Below are 22,798 nucleotides of genomic sequence, written 5' to 3'. Positions count from 1 at the left end.
CCTAAAATTATTCTTCCAAATTATTACCTTTCTGAAATATTTATCAATAACATTGCTATAACATTGCTAGTGGCACTTTTCATTAATTTCTGTCTCTCTTTCAAAGTGTGTATTTTGTTCACTCCCAATCGATCGAGGCAGACGGGTGCACCTCCTTGAGCCTGGTCATGCTATAGATTTCTTCCTGTTAAAAGAGAGTTTTTCCTTCCCACTTTCACAAAGTGCGTGTTTAAAGGGCATCATCTGATTGTTGAGGTTTTCTCTGTATTATTTTAGGGTCTCTATCCAACAATATAAAGCCCCCTGAGATGACTGCTGATATGATTTGAAGATACATAAATAAAACGGAATTGAATTGAAATGTTACCAGAGGGATGTTTCATTAGTAAAATGTTTATAAACATGTTTTTAAAATGAACCAACTGAGTTTTTTTGGGAAGAGGTCTGGTACACCTGGATGCTCTCTCAGTATTAAGAGAGCTTTAAAGAAATCTGTGGTCATTCAAGCAATTGTGACAGCTCAGTTTTGATAAACGGTTATTGGAGGAATCTCATGGAAGCACTGATTTATCAGGGTTTTTTTTAAAATTATTTTTTAGATAATAACACAAATTTTCAACTGAGCTCTGAAACAAAAAGAAGAAGAAAAGAAAATACAGCAGTTGAAACAAGCTTCCATAAATCTCTTCAAGAGGGTGAACCGGCACTGTGTGTATTTACACTTTGATTCACTTTTTTAGATCATTTGTTCAGTTTTACCAGTGCATACAGCAACGTTTACAGTGACCCCTTTATGAGTTGTGTTAATTTCACGACACAGTCCAAAATACATTAATTCAAAAATAAAGAAAATATAGACCACATATATATCTTTTGATGATTCCTAGGTTTTTGAAGACAGAATTTTAACAGTAATAATAATAATTATTATTATTATTATAATTCTATATATACATATAAACTCAAAACTGTTACTCCCCAGTGGCACTGGTGAGAAACCCCACAAAGCTCCCTGAGGCTCCTGTACCTTTAAAAGTACAGACTGCCTGTGTATTGCAGGGCTAACAGAGATGGAAAGATGGTGATTCACTCTCCCATTCAAGGCCAATTTAGAATTACTAATTAACCTGGAGAGAACCCACATAGGTTACAGACTGATCATGCAAGCGCCAAGATCCCAGCAGACCAGCAGGTTTGAGCTTCTTGCCGTGAAGCAAGAAGCGCAAACCTATAACCATGTGCACTACTGTGTAGCTACTTTTGGCTACGCCTTTATCCACAAAGGATGTCCACAGCAGGTAGCTCCACGTGTTTTATTTGGCAGATTATTTTTTACACTGAATGCCTTTCCATACAAAAACTCAAAGATATTTGTGTCTCTGTGTCTCCTGGATTGAAACCAGGAATGTTTCACTCATTAGACGAATATGTAAGCAACGATACTATGGAGCTGTCTGTGTATATACAATATATATAATATCACAGGTCAGGGCTCATTAACTAAGGACCATGAATGCAATCACCAGATGAAATCTAACCAGCACTTTCCAAGAGTTTAAGACTGAACGGCTATAATCTGTTGTCCCAACGCATCCTTAAAATATCACGGGGAAATGTCTTCGGGAAATATACAAAATCTGTCACTTCAAGCCTCTGTAACATCCTGAAAACAGCTTAAAATATTGCATTGACATTTGATTTTTAAAATTTACTGTTACCATGCAACACTGGGTACACAGCAAAATCTCCAGTGTTAAATTAACACTAGAGAGTGTCTATATGGGTCCACACCTCTGAGTGTTAAATACAACACTGTTGAGTGTTAAATTAACACTTTTGACAGTGTTATATGTTTAAAAGTAACCTAGTCAGTTTTGAAGATTAACAATGGCTAACACTGAGCAGTGCTGATTTTCTAACACTGGAAAATAACTCAAAATGTTAGAAATATTCCAGTGTTAGGAAATCAGCACTGCTCAGTGTTAGCTATTGTTAATCTTCAAAACTGACTAGGTTACTTTTAAACATATAACACTGTCAAAAGTGTTAATTTAACACTCAACAGTGTTGTATTTAACACTCAGAGGTGTGGACCCATATAGACACTCTCTAGTGTTAATTTAACACTGGAGATTTTGCTGTGTAAGATTCCCTATAAATAAAATTATACCCCAGTTAGCAATGAACGATGCCAAATGTTCTTCTCTAAAACATTCCAACAGGCATAATTACAACCTGTAGCTGGAAAAATAGTCAGCAAAGTTCAAAGAGCATTTGGTTCAGTAGTAAATAATTGTGTAAGTAATTCTTAATCATGCAGACAGGAACATGTTATCTCAGAGAAAATTAGTATATTGCATACCGGTTTTATAATTTGATTAGTTAGGCTTATAAATAAATTCAAATGTTTAGCGGAGCTAAAATAACATTCATAAATGTCTTGTTTTGTCCAATTAATATTTCCATAAAATCTGACCGATACTGCTCTTTTTGGCAATTTTAATGATTAAACAGGCTTCACTGCGTTTCAGACAATAAATAGAGCAAGAAATAGAAACACTCACAGTATTTACTTGAAAAAAGCCTTATCCAGTCGTGGCCAAAAGTTTTGAGAATGACACAAATATTAGTTTTCACAAAGTTTGCTGCTTGAGTGTTTTTAGATCTCTGGCATGTTGTCAATCAACTTCTGGGCCAAATCCTAACAGATGGCAACCCATTCTTTCATAAGAATCAATGCTTGCATAATCAATGCTTGGAGTTTGTCAGAATTAGTGGGTTTTTGTTTGTCCACCTGCCTCTTGAGGATTGGCCACAAGTTCCCAATTGGACTGAGGTCTGGGGAATTCCCTGGCCATGGACCCAAGATGATTTGTTCCCCGAGCTACTTAGGTATCACTTTGGCCTTATGGCATGGTGATCCATCATGCTGGAAAAGGCATTGTTCTTCATCAAACTGTTCTTGGATGGTTGGAAGAAGTTGCTTTCAGAGGATGTTTGGCTGTTTTTTGGCAAAATTGTGAGTGAGCCCACTGCCTTGGATGAGAAGCAGCCCCACAAATGAATGGTCTCAGGATGCTTTACTGTTGGCATGAGGCAGGACTGATGGTAGTGCTCACCTTTTCTTCTCTGGACAGTCCTTTTTCCAGATGCCCCAAACAATCAGAAAAGGGCTTCATTAGAGAAAATGACTTTACCCCAGTCCTCAGCAGTCCACTCGCTGTACTTTTTGCAGAATATCAATTCGTCCCTGATGGCTTTTTCTGAGAAAAGTGGCTTCTTTGCTTCCCTTCTTGACACCAGGCCGTCTTCCAAAAGTCTTCGCCTCACTGTGCGTGCAGATGGACTCCTACTATTCCTGAGCAAGCTCTGCACTGGTGGCACTCTGATACCGCAGCTGAATCATCTTTAGGAGACCATCCTGGCGCTTGCTGGACTTTCTTGGGGGCCCTGAAGCCTTCTTCACAATAATTGAACCTCTTTCCTTGAAGTTCTTGATGATCTGATAAATGGTTGATTTAGGTGCAGTCTTAGTAGCAACAACATCCTTGCCTGTGAAGCCCTTTTTATGCAACGCAATGATGGCTACATGTGTTTCCTTGCAGGTAATTATGTTTAATAGGAAGAACAACGATTTCAAGCATCACCCTCCTTTTAATGCATCCAGTCTGCTATTCTAACTCAGTCAGCATAACATAATGATCTCCAGCCTTGTGCTCGTCAACATTCTCACCGGAGTTGATGAGAAATTTTTTGAAATGATCTCAGCAGGTCCTTTTATGGCATGAAATGCTGAATGATGAAATGCAGCGGAAATTGAATTTTTGAGATTAAGTTCATTTTCATGGCAAAGAAGGATTTTGCAGTTCATCTGATCACTCTTCATAACATTCTAGAGTATATGGAAATTGCTATTATAAAAACTGAAGCAGCAAACTTTGTGAAAACCAGTATTTGTGTCATTCTCAAAATCTATGGCAACGACTGTACTGTTAGACTTTGGTGAATATTAGAACTTTTAATGAGTATGTGTTAGCTGTTGCTCTCTAAAATAGAAATAAATAAAACTGTTTTTAGAAACAGCCTTTAATTTTTAGTTCAAATTATTTTTCATTAAAGTCCCAGCGTTATGGCTTTAAAAGTTAACTTCCAAACTAACTTGTTGTCTTTTTCTAAATACCCATTTGTTCACTTAATGTTTCCCCCTTAATTTAGGTCCATGCAGCAGGGGTCCAAATTGGACTAGACATACCATCTTACTTGGTCCAACTTGGACAGGCCCAGTGGCCCATAATGGTTATGGGCTACTGGGCCTCTGGATTACTAATTTGCCCCACTGGCCCCTATTTCTGTTTTAGGTCTGTGGGATTTGGAGGCAAAAAAGAACCAGGAAGACTATAATTTGCCAGCTTCTGCAGGCCAACCAATGCCACCTGTTATCATTGTGCTCATTAAGACATTGCAGCTCACTGTAATAATACGAGAACAGTAAAGATCCTGACAATGTTTCAAGAACTTCCATAGCTTTTGGATAAATGCATAAAAATCTTCAAAATTTAATGATTTTAAAAAAGTGAATATCTGGTAACATTTGCAAACAATATGATGCTCACTGAAAACATTTTTTACCTTCTTCCCTACCTTTATAGTCATCTTGTAAAATTGATATTGGATCACAAGGAGGACCACAAATGAAGGCTTTTTACACAACAGAATGAAAATGGAAAAGTGTTTTAACAAAGTGAACACCATAGAACAAAGGTGTCAAAGTCATTTTAGTGCGTGGGCCACATAAAGTTGCCATGGTTGTTTGAACTTAAGCAGGTTGAACCACTAAACCATTTTCAAAATAATCAGTTTTTCTTTGAATGTAAAAAAGTAAAAATGTTTTTCCTGTTTAGTATCTATAAAACTAATAAATTTGTGTATACACCAGCTGGAATTGTGATTGTGATATCTATCTATCTATCTATCTATATATATATATATATATATATATGCTCCATTCCGTAGTCTGTATCCGTAGCCAGTCTTGTTAATGACCTCACTGAGGGGGTTCAGGGGGCCTGAACCCCCTCAGTGAGACCAACTTGTGCACTGCCTGGATTGATTACAAGAAGGCCTATGACTCAATGCCCCACACCTGGATTCTGGAATGCCTAAAACTATACAAGTTCAACAAGACCCTAAGAGCCTTCATCAGGACCTCAATGGGGATGTGGCGTACAACACTAGAAGCCAACTTAAAGCCCATAGCACATGTCACCATCAAGTGCGGGATCTACCAAAGAGATGCTCTGTCCCCACTGCTGTTCTGCATAGGCCTGAACCCCCTCAGTGAGATCATTGAAAAGACTGGCTACAGATACCGACTACAGAATGGAGCAGTTGTCAGCCATGTCCTGTACATGGATGACATCAAACTGTATGTCAAGAATGAACGAGACATCGATTCACTGATCCACACCACCAGGATATACAGCAATGATATCGGAATGTCATTTGGACTGGGGAAATGTAGTCGGATAATAACAAAGAGAGGGAAGGTAGTCAGAACTGAGGGGATCAAACTACCAGAAGGCAACAATGCGGAACACTGAGGACAGCTACAAGTACCTGGGGATCCCGCAGGCAAATAGGAATCATGAAGAGGTCGCTAGAAGGAAGCTCCTGACCATGCATGGAGAGTTTCACCCCAAGTCCAGCACCCTGAGGCTGTATGCTAAGCGGAAGGAAGGAGGCCGGGGACTGGTGAGTGTCAGCACCACGGTCCAGGATGAGACAACAAACATCCACGAATACATCACGAAGATGGCCCCAACTGACCGAGTGCTCAGTGAATACCTTGGGCAGCAGAAACCCAAGAATGAGGAGGAAGAGGAGGCACCATCATGGAAGGACAGGCCCCTGCACGTTATGTACCAAAAGCAGATAGTGGAGGTGGCTGATATCTTGAAATCCTATCAGTGGCTGGACAAAGCTGGACTGAAAGACAGGACAGAGGCACTAATCATGGCAGCACAGGAACAATCTCTGAGCACAAGATCCATAGAGGCTGGGGTCTATCACACCAGGCAAGACCCCAGGTGCAGGCTGTGTAAAGATGCCCCTGAGACAATCCAGCACATAACAGCAGGGTGTAAGATGCTATATATATCTATATATCTATATAGATATATATATATCTATATATCTATATAGATATATATATAAAACACTTCACTGAGGGGGTTCAGGCCCCCTGAACCCCCTCAGTGAGATCATTAACAAGACTGGCTACGGATACAGACTACGGAATGGAGCAGTTGTCAGCCACCTCCTGTACATGGATGACATCAAGCTGTATGCCAAGAGTGAACGAGACATCGATTCACTGATCCACACTACCAGGCTATACAGCAATGACATTGGAATGTCGTTTGGACTGGAGAAGTGTAGTCGGATGGTAACAAAGAGAGGGAAGGTAGTCAGAACTGAGGGGATTGAACTACCAGAAGGCAACATTGCAGACATAGAGGACTGTTACGGCCCTAGCAGGGCCTCTCTCTCTCCTGAGGGTGTCTGTGTGGGCGTGTCCCACTACCTCCTACCTGAGATGCCACCTTTCCCTCCTGTACAGCTGACTCCCATCAGCAATTAAAGGTATTTAAGCCCAGAGAAGGGTGAGTTCTGGGCCAGAGTGCCATTTTGTGTGGGCCCAGCTAGTGAGCTGAGTGTCTTGTGGTGTTTCCAGCTAGTGAGCTGTGTTTGTGGTTTCCACCTGGTGAGCTGTGTATTCCTTTTGACTTTTTGCTTTATTTGACCAACGTCTGAGTTTTGTTTGTGTTTCTTTGTTTGTTCTTTGTTTCTTATTTAACTGTTTTGCCTCCCTGACTCCTTTTTCTGACCCGGTCACTTTTGTTGCTTCCCCCTTAACGCCTAGACCCCCCCAGGGGAACGTAACAAGGACAGTTACAAGTACCTGGGGATCCCGCAGGCAAATGGGAACCATGAAGAGGCCGCTAGAAAAGCTGCAACCACCAAGTACCTGCAGAGGGTCAGGCAAGTCCTGAGGAGTCAGCTGAATGGTAAGAACAAGATCCGGGCCATCAACACCTACGCCCTGCCCGTGATCAGGTACCGTGCTGGGGTAATAGGCTGGCCAAAGGAGGAGATAGAAGCCACTGACATAAAGACAAGAAAGCTCCTTACCATGCATGGAGGGTTTCACCCCAAGTCCAGCACCCTGAGGCTGTACGCTAAGCGGAAGGAAGGGGGCCGGGGACTGGTGAGTGTCAGCACCACAGTCCAGGATGAGACAACGAACATCCAAGAATACATTGGGAAGATGGCCCCAACTGACCGAGTGCTCAGTGAATACCTCAGGCAGCAGAAACCCAAGAAAGAGGAGGGAGACGAGGAACCATCATGGAAGGACAGGCCCCTACACGGTATGTACCACCGGCAGATAGAGGAGGTGGCTGATATCCAGAAATCCTACCAGTGGCTGGACAAAGCTGGACTGAAAGACAGCACAGAGGCACTAATCATGGCAGCACAAGAACAAGCTCTGAGTACAAGATCCATAGAGGCTGGGGTCTATCACACCAGGCAAGACCCCAGGTGCAGGCTGTGTAAAGATGCCCCAGAGACAATCCAGCACATAACAGCAGGGTGCAAGATGCTAGCAGGCAAGGCATACATGGAACGCCATAACCAAGTGGCCGGCATAGTGTACAGGAACATCTGTGCCGAGTATAACCTGGAAGTCCCGAGGTCAAAATGGGAGATGCCCCCAAGGGTGGTGGAGAATGACTGTCATGGAACGGACATATTATAGTTGTTTAAGAAGTGTTACTACCACCTAGTGGTAACTAAGCAGAATGTCTTTTTTGTAGAGGAAGTGGTATACAGGAAGTAGTGTGCTCTTTAGCTGCTGCAGTGACAGCATTTGTAATCTGATGGCAATCTCTGCAATCCTGGTGTTAAAGTCCACAATATCGGCTTCATCCGTAAGTTCCTATACATTTAATGTGTATTAGTGAGTTTTGACACTGTTTTGAGTTAAATCATATGGAGGCAGGTAGATGCTTGTATTTTGTCAGCAGATGTTTTATCTGTGGTCGTGTGTTTTTCACTAGAGCAATGTTATTCTCCCAGTGTAATGGAACATGTCTTCATTGTGTATTTTGTATTCCTTTTCTTTGTACAGTTTTACAAAAAAGAGAGAGAGAGAATTTATTTTCATCATTAAATCCTGCCAAACACAACAAGCGGCCTGTTTCTTGGAGGATGAAGTGCTGGGAATAAAGATTGTTAAGCTAGCTGTATAGCTGAAATTACGTTGCCTGCAACAAACTTTAGTGAGGACAGCATAGTAAAAGGATGACCACTCAACGTGGAAGTTAAGAAGAGTGAAGGATTGTCAGTCTGCATCACACTGCAATGGAGGCCACAAGCGCCTCAGCACAAGCTTTAAAGGAAGATAGAGCTGAAGGCTCACGAGATGAAGTTGAATCGGGGTCTATTTATTCACGCCACAGCTCAAAGAGGTCACGCTCTTCACGCTCATCAACAAGCTCCAGAGTAAGCTATGAAGCAGCCAGGGCGCGAGCCAAAGCAGAGGCGGCGAAAACCAGACTAGCATTCACGGAAAAGGAAGGCGAACTGAGAGTCGAAAAGGCCAGACTAGAAGCCAAGATAGATTATATTAGTCTACAGAAAGAAGCTGAGGCTGCCCAAGCTGAAGCCGAGGTGTTGGAGGCAGCTGCAGGAGACGTGAATGAATCCAACAACAAAGAATTTGACTTTCTGCCCTTGCCAGAGAGTGCATTGAAAAGGACTGATCACTATGTTACACAGCACACAAAAGATCAATTCCCACAAGAACCCAAAGTAGAGAATGATTCGACTTTACCGCCAACATCCACTCCATTTCCAAGCTACAATCAGAATGCACAGCCCCAGCTCATCGACAACAGAGCCAGCTTCCCTCAAAATAATGCTCAGCCACTCCATATGAACTTACCACAGCAAGAAGATGAGCGCTATCAGCACAGGGTACTGCCCGACAATCGACCACATCTAAACAGCTCCCACAATAATGACTCATCTACAGATCTTGCCAAGTTCCTTGCTAAATCCCAGCTGGTTTCTTCAGGCCTAACAAAGTTTGATGACTTACCCGAACACTATGAAGCCTGGAGAGAAACGTTCATCAACACAATCGAAAGTCTGAGTCTATCAGCAAGTGAAGAAATGGATCTGCTTATCAAATGGCTGGGTAAAGAATCTGGTGAGCATGCAATCAGAATACGGTCTGTGAATATCAGACAGCCTAATGTGGGACTTAGAATGATCTGGGAAAGACTAAATAAAAAATATGGTGCTCCAGAGGTGATAGAAAGAGCTCTCTTTTGTAAACTTGAGAGTTTTCCCAAGATCCACAACAGAGAGAGTCAAAAACTACAAGAACTGGCTGACTTGCTTACTGAACTTGATGTTGCTAAACGAGAGGGTTACCTGCCAGGTCTAGCCTATCTTGATACTTCAAGAGGTGTGCAGCCAATTGTGGAAAAGCTCCCTTTATATCTCCAAGACAAGTGGCTGTCACACGGGTGCAAATACAAAAGAGATCATCATGCTGCCTTTCCTCCTTTCTCCTACTTCAAAGAATTCATCTGCAGAGAGGCTGAAGAGAGAAATGATCCCAGTTTTAACTATCCAGATCTTTTCACTAATTCTTACAGAAAAGAAAAGTCAAATCAAGTGAGACCTGTCTCCGTGCACAAGACGAACATATTCATGGCTTCAGAGCCCAAAATAGGAAATCCAGAGAAGCTATGCCCCATGCACCACAAGCCTCATTCTCTTCAAAAATGCAGAGGTTTTCGAAAATTGCTCTTGGAAGAGAGGAAAAGGTTCTTAAAAGAAAACAATATATGTTTTCGCTGCTGCGCCTCTACGACTCATCAAGCCAAATCTTGTGAGGCCACCGTAAAATGCGAGGAATGTGACAGCGATAAACACATTTCCGCTCTGCACCCCGGACCAGCTTCACGCTCAGATGCAGTTCCTACTTCCTCGACAGAGAATGGCGGGGAGAGGTCGGACACAGAGGCACAGAGTGTCACATCCAGATGTACCCAGGTATGTGGGGATGGGTTTCAAGGGAAATCCTGCTCAAAGATCTGTCTGGTGAATGTGTATCCAAATGGCCACCAAGAGCAATGGCAGAAGATGTATGTCATTTTAGATGACCAAAGTAATGTTTCACTGGCCAGATCTGAGTTTTTTGACATGTTTGGTCTCAAGGGAGCAACCATGCCATACACACTGAAAACCTGTGCAGGCGTCATAGAAGCATCTGGGAGAAGAGCCCACAGTTTTATGATAGAATCGTTGGATGGGAAAGTTACCATGCCTTTACCTGCACTTATAGAGTGTAATGATATCCCAAACAACAGGTCAGAGATACCCACACCCGAAGCTGCATGTCACCACCATCATCTTAAAAGAGTGGCAGATAAGATTCCACCACTTGACCCAGATGCAGACATTCTTCTTCTTTTGGGAAGAGACATTATCAGAGCGCATAAGGTTCGAGACCAGTATAATGGTCCACTAAACGCCCCATATGCACAACGCTTAGACCTAGGGTGGGTCATAGTTGGAGAGGTGTGCATAGGAGGTGCACACAACACGACTACAGTGAGTGCTATGAAAACCTGCATCCTGGAAAATGGCAGACCAAGTCACTTTGCCACGTGTGAGAATAAGATAAAGGTGAAAGAAAATCCTAATGGCAAAGATGAGAAAAAGAGAACCCCACCCAATAGAGACATCCAAAATGCATTGACAGTGACTAATCTTGGGGAAACAGTCTTCAATGCCACAGAAGATGACAACCAGCTAGCACACTCCATTGAGGATTCAGTCTTCCTACAGATCATGGAAGAGGAATTCTTCCAGGATGAGACAAAAAGCTGGGTTGCCCCTCTTCCTTTTCGGCACCCGCGTAAGCGTCTGCCAAATAACAGATGTTACGCTCATCACCGTCTGATGTCACTGCGGAAGACTTTAGATAAGAAGCCCGAAATGAAAATGCATTTCACAGACTTCATGCAAAATATGTTAGACAAGGGACATGCTGAACTTGCACCACCACTCCAGGAGGGGGCAGAATGCTGGTATTTGCCCACGTTTGGTGTTTACCATCCCAAAAAACCAAGCAAGATTAGAGTGGTATTTGATTCCAGTGCTCAGTATGATGGAATCTCGCTAAACGAGGTGCTGCTGTCTGGACCAGATCTTAACAACACTCTCATCGGTGTCCTCCTCAGATTCAGGAAAGAGCCTGTAGCCATAACTGCAGATATTCAGCAGATGTTTTACTGTTTCGTTGTTCGTGAGGACTGCAGGGATTTCCTTAGGTTCCTGTGGTATCAGGATAACGATCTGAGTAAGGATGTGGTGGATTATCGCATGCGTGTTCATGTTTTCGGAAACAGTCCATCACCTGCAGTGGCAATCTTTGGCCTCAGGAAAGCAGCAGAGCACCAAGAAGTTGAATATGGCAGTGATGCGAGGCACTTCGTAGAAAGAGACTTCTATGTAGATGACTGCCTCCGGTCTTTTGCTACAACAGCAGAGGCCATTGATGTTCTGCGTCGAACACAGCAGATGTTGGCAGCATCTAACATCACTCTGCACAAAATAGCTTCAAATCGAGCAGAAGTATTGAACGCATTTCCTGCAGATCAAAGAGCAGACAATGTAAAAGACCTTAACCTCTTTGTGGATGACTTACCAGTCCAACGCAGTCTTGGAGTCAGCTGGAACATAATGACTGACACTTTTGGATTCAGTATTCCTGAGAATGAAAAGCCATTTACACGCCATGGTGTCCTGTCAACAGTAAATAGTCTGTTTGATCCTTTGGGGTTCATAGTTCCTGTTGCAGTGACAGGGAGACTGATTCTAAGAGAGCTAACAACTGAGAATGCAGACTGGGACGTAGAACTCCCTGAGGCTAAAAAAGAAAGTTGGAGAAGATGGAATGAATCATTGTCAGCACTAAAAAACCTGGATGTTCCACGAACATATGCCTCTTTCTCTGTTTCCAAAGCACAGCACGCTGAATTATTGGTCTTCTGTGATGCCTCTGTCAAAGCAATATCTGCAGTTGCTTATCTTAAGACAACGAATGAACAAGGTCTCCAAGAGGTGGGCTTTGTTTTCGGGAAATCCAAGCTCGCTCCCAACCCAGGCCTCACAATCCCAAGACTGGAGTTGTGTGCTGCTGTCATGGCCGTTGAGATAGCCGATCTAGTAATGAGGGAGCTTGATCTAGATCTCAAGACAGTGAAATTCTACACTGACAGCAGAGTTGTATTGGGATACATACACAACGAGACTAGGAGGTTCTATGTGTATGTGAACAATAGAGTGCAGCGCATCCGGCAGTCAACACGACCTGATCAGTGGAACTACATTCCTTCAGAACTAAATCCGGCTGATCATGGGTCACGTTCTGTTCCAGCCGCCGAGCTTGCCGACACCACGTGGCTAACAGGACCAGCATTCCTAATGAAACAACCAAAGGTAGCTGCCAGTGGCGATAAAGGATCAACATTTGACCTTGTGAACCCAGATGCTGATGCTGAGGTACGTCCTGAGGTAATCTCGCTCGCCACACAAGTTAGTAGAGACAAACTTGGCTCAAAACGCTTCCAGCGTTTTTCTACCTGGACCACACTCAGTAAGACTGTGGCACGTCTGTGTCATATTGCTCAGTGTTTCTCTCACTCCTCAAAGAATCAAAGGTGTGTTGGATGGCATATGTGCAAAAGTGGCCTGTCAGTCATTGACATTGTAAGAGCAGAACAGATCATCATAAAATGTGTGCAAGAAGAAATGTATTCAGAAGAACTGAAATGCATCAAAATGAAACATGACCTTCCGAAAACCAGCACTCTGTACAAACTCCGACCCATTCTCGACAGCGAAGGTATGTTAAGAATAGGTGGACGCATTGGTCGAGGACAACTTGAAAGTGGTGAAGTCCATCCGCTAATAATACCAAGCCGCAGCCATGTAGCAAGCTTGCTTGTTTGTCATCATCACCAGGCTGTAAAGCACCAGGGCAGGCATTTCACTGAAGGTGCAATTCGCAACAGTGGTCTGTGGATTGTTGGAGGGAAACGTCTCATCAGCAGTATTATTCACAAGTGTGTTACATGCAGGAAACTAAGAGGAAGAACCGAGCAGCAACAAATGTCAGACCTACCCACAGAGCGCCTTCAGGCTGACCCTCCATTTTCCTATGTTGGCCTTGATGTTTTTGGACCATGGGAAGTGGTGATACGCCGTACCAGAGGTGGTCAAGCTCACGACAAAAGGTGGGCTGTCCTTTTCACATGTATGTCCACTCGAGCCATACATATTGAGGTTATTGAAACAATGACGTCCTCAAGCTTTATAAATGCGCTCCGAAGGTTTTTCTCCATCAGGGGTCATGCCAAACAGCTTCGCTCGGACTGTGGGACCAATTTCACTGGAGCGTTCAAAGAGCTGAAGATGGATCCTGGCAATAAGAGCGTAGAGGATTACCTTCTTCAACAAAAATGCACTTGGGTTTTCAACCCACCTCACTCCTCTCATATGGGCGGCGCTTGGGAGCGCATGATTGGAGTGGCAAGAAGGATTTTAGATTCTATGCTTCTTCAGGTTGGACATGTAAAACTCACTCATGAGGTCTTAACCACTTTTATGGCTGAAGTGAGTGCCATTGTCAATGCAAGGCCGTTAATACCAGTTTCTACTGATCCTGAGGCGCCTTTCATTCTAACACCTTCCATATTGCTGACCCAGAAGGGGGGTGTTCCCTCTCCTACTGTAAGTGAGTTTTCAAGAGGGGATCTGCTCAAAAATCAGTGGAAAAGAGTTCGGGCCTTGGCAGATACCTTCTGGGCTAGGTGGCGCCGTGAATATTTGAGCACATTACAGAGTCGGCACAAATGGCAATCTCAGAAACCTAATCTCAAAGAAGGAGATATTGTTCTGCTCAAGGACGATCAAACCAAGAGGAATCAGTGGCCTATGGGAATTATTGTCAAGGTTGTTCCCAGCAGAGATGGACTTGTTAGGAAAGTTGAAGTTAAGGTGATACGGAACCAGGCAGCGAAGGTCTTCTCTAGACCAGTTTCTCAAGTAGTCTTGTTGTTTTCACCACAGGAAAATGACTCATCAGCAAGCTGGAGGATTGAGACTGTGGCATAAAGTGGCATATCTTTAATATGCCAGGCGGGGAGTGTCATGGAACGGACATATTATAGTTGTTTAAGAAGTGTTACTACCACCTAGTGGTAACTAAGCAGAATGTCTTTTTTGTAGAGGAAGTGGTATACAGGAAGTAGTGTGCTCTTTAGCTGCTGCAGTGACAGCATTTGTAATCTGATGGCAATCTCTGCAATCCTGGTGTTAAAGTCCACAATATCGGCTTCATCCGTAAGTTCCTATACATTTAATGTGTATTAGTGAGTTTTGACACTGTTTTGAGTTAAATCATATGGAGGCAGGTAGATGCTTGTATTTTGTCAGCAGATGTTTTATCTGTGGTCGTGTGTTTTTCACTAGAGCAATGTTATTCTCCCAGTGTAATGGAACATGTCTTCATTGTGTATTTTGTATTCCTTTTCTTTGTACAGTTTTACAAAAAAGAGAGAGAGAGAATTTATTTTCATCATTAAATCCTGCCAAACACAACAAGCGGCCTGTTTCTTGGAGGATGAAGTGCTGGGAATAAAGATTGTTAAGCTAGCTGTATAGCTGAAATTACGTTGCCTGCAACAAACTTTAGTGAGGACAGCATAGTAAAAGGATGACCACTCAACGTGGAAGTTAAGAAGAGTGAAGGATTGTCAGTCTGCATCACACTGCAATGGAGGCCACAAGCGCCTCAGCACAAGCTTTAAAGGAAGATAGAGCTGAAGGCTCACGAGATGAAGTTGAATCGGGGTCTATTTATTCACGCCACAGCTCAAAGAGGTCACGCTCTTCACGCTCATCAACAAGCTCCAGAGTAAGCTATGAAGCAGCCAGGGCGCGAGCCAAAGCAGAGGCGGCGAAAACCAGACTAGCATTCACGGAAAAGGAAGGCGAACTGAGAGTCGAAAAGGCCAGACTAGAAGCCAAGATAGATTATATTAGTCTACAGAAAGAAGCTGAGGCTGCCCAAGCTGAAGCCGAGGTGTTGGAGGCAGCTGCAGGAGACGTGAATGAATCCAACAACAAAGAATTTGACTTTCTGCCCTTGCCAGAGAGTGCATTGAAAAGGACTGATCACTATGTTACACAGCACACAAAAGATCAATTCCCACAAGAACCCAAAGTAGAGAATGATTCGACTTTACCGCCAACATCCACTCCATTTCCAAGCTACAATCAGAATGCACAGCCCCAGCTCATCGACAACAGAGCCAGCTTCCCTCAAAATAATGCTCAGCCACTCCATATGAACTTACCACAGCAAGAAGATGAGCGCTATCAGCACAGGGTACTGCCCGACAATCGACCACATCTAAACAGCTCCCACAATAATGACTCATCTACAGATCTTGCCAAGTTCCTTGCTAAATCCCAGCTGGTTTCTTCAGGCCTAACAAAGTTTGATGACTTACCCGAACACTATGAAGCCTGGAGAGAAACGTTCATCAACACAATCGAAAGTCTGAGTCTATCAGCAAGTGAAGAAATGGATCTGCTTATCAAATGGCTGGGTAAAGAATCTGGTGAGCATGCAATCAGAATACGGTCTGTGAATATCAGACAGCCTAATGTGGGACTTAGAATGATCTGGGAAAGACTAAATAAAAAATATGGTGCTCCAGAGGTGATAGAAAGAGCTCTCTTTTGTAAACTTGAGAGTTTTCCCAAGATCCACAACAGAGAGAGTCAAAAACTACAAGAACTGGCTGACTTGCTTACTGAACTTGATGTTGCTAAACGAGAGGGTTACCTGCCAGGTCTAGCCTATCTTGATACTTCAAGAGGTGTGCAGCCAATTGTGGAAAAGCTCCCTTTATATCTCCAAGACAAGTGGCTGTCACACGGGTGCAAATACAAAAGAGATCATCATGCTGCCTTTCCTCCTTTCTCCTACTTCAAAGAATTCATCTGCAGAGAGGCTGAAGAGAGAAATGATCCCAGTTTTAACTATCCAGATCTTTTCACTAATTCTTACAGAAAAGAAAAGTCAAATCAAGTGAGACCTGTCTCCGTGCACAAGACGAACATATTCATGGCTTCAGAGCCCAAAATAGGAAATCCAGAGAAGCTATGCCCCATGCACCACAAGCCTCATTCTCTTCAAAAATGCAGAGGTTTTCGAAAATTGCTCTTGGAAGAGAGGAAAAGGTTCTTAAAAGAAAACAATATATGTTTTCGCTGCTGCGCCTCTACGACTCATCAAGCCAAATCTTGTGAGGCCACCGTAAAATGCGAGGAATGTGACAGCGATAAACACATTTCCGCTCTGCACCCCGGACCAGCTTCACGCTCAGATGCAGTTCCTACTTCCTCGACAGAGAATGGCGGGGAGAGGTCGGACACAGAGGCACAGAGTGTCACATCCAGATGTACCCAGGTATGTGGGGATGGGTTTCAAGGGAAATCCTGCTCAAAGATCTGTCTGGTGAATGTGTATCCAAATGGCCACCAAGAGCAATGGCAGAAGATGTATGTCATTTTAGATGACCAAAGTAATGTTTCACTGGCCAGATCTGAGTTTTTTGACATGTTTGGTCTCAAGGGAGCAACCATGCCATACACACTGAAAACCTGTGCAGGCGTCATAGAAGCATCTGGGAGAAGAGCCCACAGTTTTATGATAGAATCGTTGGATGGGAAAGTTACCATGCCTTTACCTGCACTTATAGAGTGTAATGATATCCCAAACAACAGGTCAGAGATACCCACACCCGAAGCTGCATGTCACCACCATCATCTTAAAAGAGTGGCAGATAAGATTCCACCACTTGACCCAGATGCAGACATTCTTCTTCTTTTGGGAAGAGACATTATCAGAGCGCATAAGGTTCGAGACCAGTATAATGGTCCACTAAACGCCCCATATGCACAACGCTTAGACCTAGGGTGGGTCATAGTTGGAGAGGTGTGCATAGGAGGTGCACACAACACGACTACAGTGAGTGCTATGAAAACCTGCATCCTGGAAAATGGCAGACCAAGTCACTTTGCCACGTGTGAGAATAAGATAAAGGTGAAAGAAAATCCTAATGGCAAAGATGAGAAAAAGAGAACCCCACCCAATAGAGACATCCAAAATGCATTGACAGTGACTAATCTTGGGGAAACAGTCTTCAATGCCACAGAAGATGACAACCAGCTAGCACACTCCATTGAGGATTCAGTCTTCCTACAGATCATGGAAGAGGAATTCTTCCAGGATGAGACAAAAAGCTGGGTTGCCCCTCTTCCTTTTCGGCACCCGCGTAAGCGTCTGCCAAATAACAGATGTTACGCTCATCACCGTCTGATGTCACTGCGGAAGACTTTAGATAAGAAGCCCGAAATGAAAATGCATTTCACAGACTTCATGCAAAATATGTTAGACAAGGGACATGCTGAACTTGCACCACCACTCCAGGAGGGGGCAGAATGCTGGTATTTGCCCACGTTTGGTGTTTACCATCCCAAAAAACCAAGCAAGATTAGAGTGGTATTTGATTCCAGTGCTCAGTATGATGGAATCTCGCTAAACGAGGTGCTGCTGTCTGGACCAGATCTTAACAACACTCTCATCGGTGTCCTCCTCAGATTCAGGAAAGAGCCTGTAGCCATAACTGCAGATATTCAGCAGATGTTTTACTGTTTCGTTGTTCGTGAGGACTGCAGGGATTTCCTTAGGTTCCTGTGGTATCAGGATAACGATCTGAGTAAGGATGTGGTGGATTATCGCATGCGTGTTCATGTTTTCGGAAACAGTCCATCACCTGCAGTGGCAATCTTTGGCCTCAGGAAAGCAGCAGAGCACCAAGAAGTTGAATATGGCAGTGATGCGAGGCACTTCGTAGAAAGAGACTTCTATGTAGATGACTGCCTCCGGTCTTTTGCTACAACAGCAGAGGCCATTGATGTTCTGCGTCGAACACAGCAGATGTTGGCAGCATCTAACATCACTCTGCACAAAATAGCTTCAAATCGAGCAGAAGTATTGAACGCATTTCCTGCAGATCAAAGAGCAGACAATGTAAAAGACCTTAACCTCTTTGTGGATGACTTACCAGTCCAACGCAGTCTTGGAGTCAGCTGGAACATAATGACTGACACTTTTGGATTCAGTATTCCTGAGAATGAAAAGCCATTTACACGCCATGGTGTCCTGTCAACAGTAAATAGTCTGTTTGATCCTTTGGGGTTCATAGTTCCTGTTGCAGTGACAGGGAGACTGATTCTAAGAGAGCTAACAACTGAGAATGCAGACTGGGACGTAGAACTCCCTGAGGCTAAAAAAGAAAGTTGGAGAAGATGGAATGAATCATTGTCAGCACTAAAAAACCTGGATGTTCCACGAACATATGCCTCTTTCTCTGTTTCCAAAGCACAGCACGCTGAATTATTGGTCTTCTGTGATGCCTCTGTCAAAGCAATATCTGCAGTTGCTTATCTTAAGACAACGAATGAACAAGGTCTCCAAGAGGTGGGCTTTGTTTTCGGGAAATCCAAGCTCGCTCCCAACCCAGGCCTCACAATCCCAAGACTGGAGTTGTGTGCTGCTGTCATGGCCGTTGAGATAGCCGATCTAGTAATGAGGGAGCTTGATCTAGATCTCAAGACAGTGAAATTCTACACTGACAGCAGAGTTGTATTGGGATACATACACAACGAGACTAGGAGGTTCTATGTGTATGTGAACAATAGAGTGCAGCGCATCCGGCAGTCAACACGACCTGATCAGTGGAACTACATTCCTTCAGAACTAAATCCGGCTGATCATGGGTCACGTTCTGTTCCAGCCGCCGAGCTTGCCGACACCACGTGGCTAACAGGACCAGCATTCCTAATGAAACAACCAAAGGTAGCTGCCAGTGGCGATAAAGGATCAACATTTGACCTTGTGAACCCAGATGCTGATGCTGAGGTACGTCCTGAGGTAATCTCGCTCGCCACACAAGTTAGTAGAGACAAACTTGGCTCAAAACGCTTCCAGCGTTTTTCTACCTGGACCACACTCAGTAAGACTGTGGCACGTCTGTGTCATATTGCTCAGTGTTTCTCTCACTCCTCAAAGAATCAAAGGTGTGTTGGATGGCATATGTGCAAAAGTGGCCTGTCAGTCATTGACATTGTAAGAGCAGAACAGATCATCATAAAATGTGTGCAAGAAGAAATGTATTCAGAAGAACTGAAATGCATCAAAATGAAACATGACCTTCCGAAAACCAGCACTCTGTACAAACTCCGACCCATTCTCGACAGCGAAGGTATGTTAAGAATAGGTGGACGCATTGGTCGAGGACAACTTGAAAGTGGTGAAGTCCATCCGCTAATAATACCAAGCCGCAGCCATGTAGCAAGCTTGCTTGTTTGTCATCATCACCAGGCTGTAAAGCACCAGGGCAGGCATTTCACTGAAGGTGCAATTCGCAACAGTGGTCTGTGGATTGTTGGAGGGAAACGTCTCATCAGCAGTATTATTCACAAGTGTGTTACATGCAGGAAACTAAGAGGAAGAACCGAGCAGCAACAAATGTCAGACCTACCCACAGAGCGCCTTCAGGCTGACCCTCCATTTTCCTATGTTGGCCTTGATGTTTTTGGACCATGGGAAGTGGTGATACGCCGTACCAGAGGTGGTCAAGCTCACGACAAAAGGTGGGCTGTCCTTTTCACATGTATGTCCACTCGAGCCATACATATTGAGGTTATTGAAACAATGACGTCCTCAAGCTTTATAAATGCGCTCCGAAGGTTTTTCTCCATCAGGGGTCATGCCAAACAGCTTCGCTCGGACTGTGGGACCAATTTCACTGGAGCGTTCAAAGAGCTGAAGATGGATCCTGGCAATAAGAGCGTAGAGGATTACCTTCTTCAACAAAAATGCACTTGGGTTTTCAACCCACCTCACTCCTCTCATATGGGCGGCGCTTGGGAGCGCATGATTGGAGTGGCAAGAAGGATTTTAGATTCTATGCTTCTTCAGGTTGGACATGTAAAACTCACTCATGAGGTCTTAACCACTTTTATGGCTGAAGTGAGTGCCATTGTCAATGCAAGGCCGTTAATACCAGTTTCTACTGATCCTGAGGCGCCTTTCATTCTAACACCTTCCATATTGCTGACCCAGAAGGGGGGTGTTCCCTCTCCTACTGTAAGTGAGTTTTCAAGAGGGGATCTGCTCAAAAATCAGTGGAAAAGAGTTCGGGCCTTGGCAGATACCTTCTGGGCTAGGTGGCGCCGTGAATATTTGAGCACATTACAGAGTCGGCACAAATGGCAATCTCAGAAACCTAATCTCAAAGAAGGAGATATTGTTCTGCTCAAGGACGATCAAACCAAGAGGAATCAGTGGCCTATGGGAATTATTGTCAAGGTTGTTCCCAGCAGAGATGGACTTGTTAGGAAAGTTGAAGTTAAGGTGATACGGAACCAGGCAGCGAAGGTCTTCTCTAGACCAGTTTCTCAAGTAGTCTTGTTGTTTTCACCACAGGAAAATGACTCATCAGCAAGCTGGAGGATTGAGACTGTGGCATAAAGTGGCATATCTTTAATATGCCAGGCGGGGAGTGTCATGGAACGGACATATTATAGTTGTTTAAGAAGTGTTACTACCACCTAGTGGTAACTAAGCAGAATGTCTTTTTTGTAGAGGAAGTGGTATACAGGAAGTAGTGTGCTCTTTAGCTGCTGCAGTGACAGCATTTGTAATCTGATGGCAATCTCTGCAATCCTGGTGTTAAAGTCCACAATATCGGCTTCATCCGTAAGTTCCTATACATTTAATGTGTATTAGTGAGTTTTGACACTGTTTTGAGTTAAATCATATGGAGGCAGGTAGATGCTTGTATTTTGTCAGCAGATGTTTTATCTGTGGTCGTGTGTTTTTCACTAGAGCAATGTTATTCTCCCAGTGTAATGGAACATGTCTTCATTGTGTATTTTGTATTCCTTTTCTTTGTACAGTTTTACAAAAAAGAGAGAGAGAGAATTTATTTTCATCATTAAATCCTGCCAAACACAACAAGCGGCCTGTTTCTTGGAGGATGAAGTGCTGGGAATAAAGATTGTTAAGCTAGCTGTATAGCTGAAATTACGTTGCCTGCAACAAACTTTAGTGAGGACAGCATAATGACCAAGCTAAGATCCTGTGGGACTTCCAGATACAGACGGACAAAATGGTGGTGGCTAACCAACCGGACATAGTGGTGGTAGACAAACAGAAGAAGACGGCCGTAGTGATCGATGTAGCGGTTCCAAATGACAGCAACATCAGGAAGAAGGAACACGAGAAGCTGGAGAAATACCAAGGGCTCAGAGAAGAGCTCGAGAGGATGTGGAGGGTGAAGGTAATGGTGGTCCCCGTGGTAATTGGAGCACTAGGTGCGGTGACTCCCAAGCTAGGCGAGTGGCTCCAGCAGATCCCGGGAACAACATCGGAGATCTCTGTCCAGAAGAGCGCAGTCCTGGGAACAGCTAAGATACTGCGCAGGACCCTCAAGCTCCCAGGCCTCTGGTAGAGGACCCAAGCTTGAAGGATAAACCGCCCGCAGGGGCGTGCTGGGTGTTATATATATATATATATATATATATATATATATATATATATATATATATATAAGAAACAAATTAATTGCCCAGGATGAAACAGACAGACCTGCCAGTTCTCTGACAAATGCCAATGAAGATGCATGGTGCTGGTCTGTGAGCACAGGTGAAATATGCACATGAGTAGTCTGCTGGAGGTCATTCTGTAGGGCTCTGTAGGGCTCTCCTGTCCCTTCAATAAGGAGTCGTACAGACTTCGGTAATGCCACTCTTGATAGTCTACACTTGAGTATGAGGAGGTGGAGTACCTCTGCAACCTGAATGGCCTGCAGATAGTGTCTCATGCATTAATGACAAGCACACTAGGAAAAAGCAAATTAGAAAAAAAAGAAAGAAAAATAGTACACAAACTGAATGCAATGATCTATGGACACCACATGCAAAATGAGTCTGTCGTGAGCCGTGCTGTGCTGTGCTGTAGTGTGCTGGAGCAGCAGAATGTGGGAAGTGGATAACAACAGAGTGAATAAACTGATTCGCGAGGCCAATAATGTTGTGTGTGTGGAGCCTGATTCTCCGACAGAGGTGTCAGAAAGGAGGATACTGTCTAAGCTATTGTCAATATTGCACAATCCGTCACGCTGTCTTCATCTTGTGCTGGAGCGTGTTCAGGAAATACTCATTCAGCCACATGCACTACAGAATTCTACAGGACATCATTCCTACCTCTGGCCATCTTTACAACTTTCCTTATCATAAATGGACTATTTTCACTAGCAATGTCCTGTCTATACTCTGCATAGTATCATTTTAACTTTGGAATATTAAAATTAATATTGCACTTATTTTTACTTATTTTTTATAGAGAGTTAACTTTTTTAATCTTTCATATTTATATTTAAAGTGACCACCTGTAACAAAACAATTTCCCACTGGGATTAATAAAGCATTTGGATAAAATGCATACCCTTTTGGGGGGGAGTGCTGTTTGTTGTTGCCTCTCCACTATTCATGTTGTCACTTTCTTTGCACG

The 22,798-nt window shown here is 43.6% G+C and overlaps 2 protein-coding genes across 2 annotated transcripts; both read left to right on the top strand.

The window, feature by feature from the left end:
• Positions 1 to 7,795: 7,795 nt before the first annotated feature.
• Positions 7,796 to 14,281, top strand: LOC120732487. The gene is made up of 2 exons (XM_040030131.1): positions 7,796 to 7,991; positions 8,192 to 14,281. The coding sequence occupies exon 2, from the start codon at positions 8,425 to 8,427 to the stop codon at positions 14,257 to 14,259; it is 5,835 nt and encodes a 1,944-aa protein (XP_039886065.1). The 5' UTR covers positions 7,796 to 7,991; positions 8,192 to 8,424; the 3' UTR covers positions 14,260 to 14,281.
• Positions 14,282 to 14,893: 612 nt separating this feature from the next.
• LOC120732486 lies at positions 14,894 to 21,353 on the top strand. Its single transcript, XM_040030129.1, has 2 exons — positions 14,894 to 20,983; positions 21,184 to 21,353. Exon 1 carries the CDS (start codon positions 14,921 to 14,923, stop codon positions 20,753 to 20,755), a length of 5,835 nt encoding a protein of 1,944 aa, XP_039886063.1. The 5' UTR covers positions 14,894 to 14,920; the 3' UTR covers positions 20,756 to 20,983; positions 21,184 to 21,353.
• Positions 21,354 to 22,798: the final 1,445 nt, after the last annotated feature.

The sequence above is a fragment of the Simochromis diagramma genome, unplaced genomic scaffold (assembly GCF_900408965.1).
Source record: "Simochromis diagramma unplaced genomic scaffold, fSimDia1.1 OVJJ01000361.1, whole genome shotgun sequence".
Classification (NCBI taxonomy): Eukaryota; Metazoa; Chordata; class Actinopteri; order Cichliformes; family Cichlidae; genus Simochromis; species Simochromis diagramma.
This window is presented reverse-complemented; position numbering and strand designations above follow the sequence as displayed.